The sequence below is a fragment of the Chinchilla lanigera genome, unplaced genomic scaffold, assembly GCF_000276665.1.
Source record: "Chinchilla lanigera isolate Chin_1 unplaced genomic scaffold, ChiLan1.0 scaffold00005, whole genome shotgun sequence".
In the NCBI taxonomy this organism is placed as follows: Eukaryota; Metazoa; Chordata; class Mammalia; order Rodentia; family Chinchillidae; genus Chinchilla; species Chinchilla lanigera.
This window is the reverse complement of record NW_004955406.1, coordinates 18,704,654-18,709,045: the sequence shown is the minus strand read 5'-3', so window position 1 is coordinate 18,709,045 and position 4,392 is coordinate 18,704,654. Positions and strand designations below refer to the sequence as shown.

Genomic DNA, 4,392 nt, shown 5'->3' with positions numbered 1-4,392 from the left:
CGTACATACTACTTAGTTGTCACTATCATTAACACTTCTTAGAGTAAGAAAATCTAAGTTCATTACTTTTCAGAATGAAAGTTTTTTGCAAATGAAAATAATTTCCACTCCATTAGAAAAATATAAATGAATTTTCCTGAAACACATGAGCAAGGTTTTACTTCTTATTTAAAAAGTATATGTGATGCTCTAAAGGAAAGACTTTTGCTAAAGGCAGCTAGCAATAAGATTGGGCTTAATAAACCAACTTTTGACAAGAAGTGGCCAGGCCTTTGTTAAGTGATTCTGAAAGTTTCTTAGGAAAATCTTAGGATTCTATTAGTCTACAGACCGACACACATCACTTATTATCACTTTTCTTAGACAGAACAATCACTAATAAAGGGGAATAGGATAGTTTTATTTACCTTTTTAAAATGGCTTTAATCAACAGGGTGCAGTGCTGCATTCCTGTAATCCCAGAATTTAGACAAGCTCCTCTCATGAGAGTGCACATTCATAGTACTAACAGAAATATACACCTAAAAAGTCCATTCTCTTGCTTCAAAAGACTGTCTAATTTATAACCAACTTTTAGAACTATTTATTTCTTCATTATATTTCAAATGTAGTTAAGATTCAAATGCCTGATGCATTCTGATTTTTAGAAAAAAATGCCAGAATCCTGTTGGAGGTTACAGCTCCATTACACTTACAGTACTGTGCAGAACACAGCTTACTGGAAGCACACGGAATACCTATTTAAAAATAACCCCCATTGGGGCACACGTGTGTTGTGGATGTTTAAAACATCCTCAATTCATCTGGTGAATAAAATGGATGATTAAGCTGGATATTTGTGACCCATATTATGTGTGACTTTTTCGAAACTACATTATCTTCTTGGGAGACTCCAACTGTCTTTCAAAACAATTCTACAAGACTTCCCAAATCCAAAAAAAGTCAAGTAGCTGCTCCAAGTAGTAGTCACTATTTCAGTAATTCATGAATCTCACTTCTTTGGGTAGAAAGTTGATCTGTACAGTCTCTGACATCCCTTCTAGTGCAGCCTTTACCAACATAAGCATATTTCATACAGACAGACAAAATAATCTCTACCTCCCATAGTGTTTTCAGAATGGGCATCTTATAACCTGGAAAGATCACAAATAGAATACATTTCCTTAAAAATAATCACATATTAATTTGTTTCATCTAAAAATATACTACTGTTAAAATCGTAACAATTGAGCAAATTCTTCAGAAGCCAGATTCTGGATCCTTTAATGATCACTTGAATATTAATGGAGGTGATTAACACTTATGTTACAGACTCAACAGTCTGCAAAACACTGAAGGTAAGTCCGTATTTCTTAGGCAATAAAATAACTGTACCAAAGGATACTTCTAACTTCAAATAAATTATTACCTTAAAGTTAAAAAAACCTGCTATGTAAATTACATGATAAACTACCTTAACCACATAATTGATCCAGAAAGTCTTTTTAAAAATTACTTTAGAAGTTATAAGAGAAAATGTTTTTTTTCTCCTGTGCACTTTTTTTCCCTTCCTACTCTGAGCCCCCTCAATATATGTACTATTATGGATACAAACTCAAGAATTCAAGGGGAAGGGCAATTAACTGCTTCACAAAAATTGCACAGAAAAGAAAAATGTTGAATAGACTTGAACTTTAAAAACAATACAAAATAAGGTATAAAACCGTTACATGTTTTCTCTTTTCCCCAAATGCATGTTTAATTAGAATAACTTCCTACAGTGTGTATGAAAAAAAATCCTAAGCCAGAGACAATGATTCTGCTCTTCCTAAGGGCTTTTGGATAATTCAGTGGCCAAAAAAATGAGATGTTTAGATTCTGATTGGAGAGAGTCATGAAACAGATATCACCAGGGTGTAAGCTGAGATGACCCAGCAAAAAATTTGTCATAACCTCAGCTACAAGTCTCTCTTCTCCCAAAAAGGAAAAAAAAAAAGAATACAAGATTCCAGTGAACTTTCAACAGCCCAGCTTCAGGTGCCCAAGGAATGGAGTGAGTCACGATGTGCTGTAAAGGCTGGAGTGGTCCCAACTTCAGTAACAGCTGGAAACAGCTGTCCCCAAATCAGGCAGAGCGTTTAAATCTTCAGTGACAAGGAAATAAAATGCAAGCTTCTAAAACACATAACGACAAGTCCAGGAACGTGGCCGTAGATAATCCAGAAATGTGGGCTGTGACGGAGAAAAAAGAAAAGAAAAACGGTTTATGTGTGTTCACTGGGATGTATGAGGCATGGGGGTAGGACGGGGTGTCAGTGTTACATATGGTATATTTATAGGTTTCCTCTTAGCATTTCAGTAACCTTTAAGCTATAAGAAGCTCACTAGGGGCTGGGGATTTAGCTCAGCAGCAAAAGCGCCTGCCTAGCAAGTGCAAGGTTATGAGTTCGGTTCCTGGTACCGGAGAAAAACCAAAAAAAAAAAAAAAAAATTTAAGAAGCTCACTAATTCAGAAGATAGTATTTTTATATATGTACTAATTTATTCAATTTAGAGCTTCCCTGAAGTTTTTGAAGTTCAATAAACTAAACAACTGCATGGACTCCTGACCAAATTCCAAATAGATACTATCTCTCTTGACATCTTGCCTTCCTACTTTAGCACAAAACTACTTTTTGGTCTAAAATCTAAATAGCAGTAGGATAACAGTGATAAAATATGTACACAAAAGACTATAACATGAGATTTTAAATTACTGAACTACGTAAAGGAGAAGCAGATGAAGTATAATCAAAGTTCAGAAATAGAAAAAATGGGAGCAACAATTTCAAAAAAAGCTTCATTGAAAATACAGATCCAGGCTGAATTCTGACTGGTTAATAACATCTGATATGTGGAATCTGAGTATAAGAACAGTATGATTAGTCAAGTATGGTGGTGCATGTTTGTAATTCCCTCACATAGGGAAGCTGAGGTAGGAGGATCAAAAAGTTCAAGTCCATCCTGGGGAACTTAGCAAGACCCTATCTCAAAATAAAAGGAACATGGAGGTAACTTGATACAAAGGCCCTGGGGTCAATCCCCAGGACCACTAAATAAATAAATAAATAAATAAAAGGAGAGCACAGCATGACCATGAACTCAAATTAGTTCAGATGCACAAACTCAGTTCAGATACATAAAAGGCTCAATAGGAAATAAGGGAGAATTGCTGATGTCTGGTGGTTTATTGAAAGGAACAGTTAATGCTTAAAATTTTTTATATTTTGACCAATTTTTCATGCTTATATCTGGTCATCTGTGCAACCAATTTGAAGACAACAATATGCAACAGAACAACCATTGATGAATTCCTACCATCTTGTCTAATGAAACTCTGTATCATCGGTAATTGTTTTAATAATTTTTTTTTTATTCTCTTTAATGGTTTGAACAATCTTCTGTTCTTACATCTGGTAATCTGAGCAACTTAGTTCAAGATAACAATATGTAATATAACAACCACTGTTAATTCCTATCATTTTGTTTTAAAACCCTGTATCATTTTTTATGTTCTTGCTTTGTTTTGTTTATATCTGTGATGTTGGTATTTTGCTATTGTTCTTTTTTACTACTTTCTTTAAAATAAAAATTAAAAAAAAAGGAAATAAGGGAGACTTAAAGCTATATAACCAAGATTGGGTATAGAGAAAGAAGAAATGCATAGAAGAACCTGGTCAATCTAATCTTTAGTTGTAAGTGCCAGGAAGAAATACCCAAGCAGATGCATCAAGAAAGCACCCCTATCTCTCAAATTTTGGAGTTATCTATACACAGCTAAAAAACAAAGTTCTAAGAATAAATGAAACCTGAGCATAATTACAAAAAAGAAAAAATAACAAAGCAAAACGGTTAAGAATCAAGGGAAATAGAATCCTACCCCATCAATGTTGTCTGACAATTTTACAAGAGTTTGTTACTTGGAGAAAGAGGTGAAATATACATGTGTGTGTAGGTGGTAGGAACATACATGCTATTAGGGAAACTCTAGAGAATACCTAGATTCTCAGGTGACAGGCAGAAAAAAACTAGAAAAGGTTGAAGAAAAAGCTGAAAAAGGAATAAAAAAGAAAACCAATAAATAGGTAAGTTTAATTTGATGCCAAAAGGGAGAAATTTCAAGGAAAGCAAAATAAGATCAGATAATAAACTGCTTTACTTCATAGTTCCATCCTTTTGCCAAAATCATCATCATCTCCTTACTACCCTCCTTTACATGACCCACCAACCACATCAGGGGACAAGTAAGATTGCATTCTAGTTGGATTTATTGACTCACATTTTTCAGAGGACAGTGTTGACGTGCATACCATTCTTGAGAATAAAAGCAAACAAGTACTCCCTGGCCCAAGAAAAAGGAAGCCCACATCATAA

The 4,392-nt window shown here is 34.4% G+C and overlaps 1 protein-coding gene across 1 annotated transcript in view; it reads right to left on the bottom strand.

Annotated features, from left to right (window-relative positions):
• Window positions 1–379: 379 nt before the first annotated feature.
• The window catches only part of Soat1 (sterol O-acyltransferase 1), a gene marked incomplete in the record, with an annotated part of 64,316 nt that continues 60,303 nt past the window's right edge, over window positions 380–4,392 (bottom strand). The window contains 2 exon segments of the mRNA XM_013521162.1: window positions 380–2,211; window positions 4,298–4,392. Coding sequence (XP_013376616.1) covers window positions 2,155–2,211; window positions 4,298–4,392 — 152 coding nt within the window.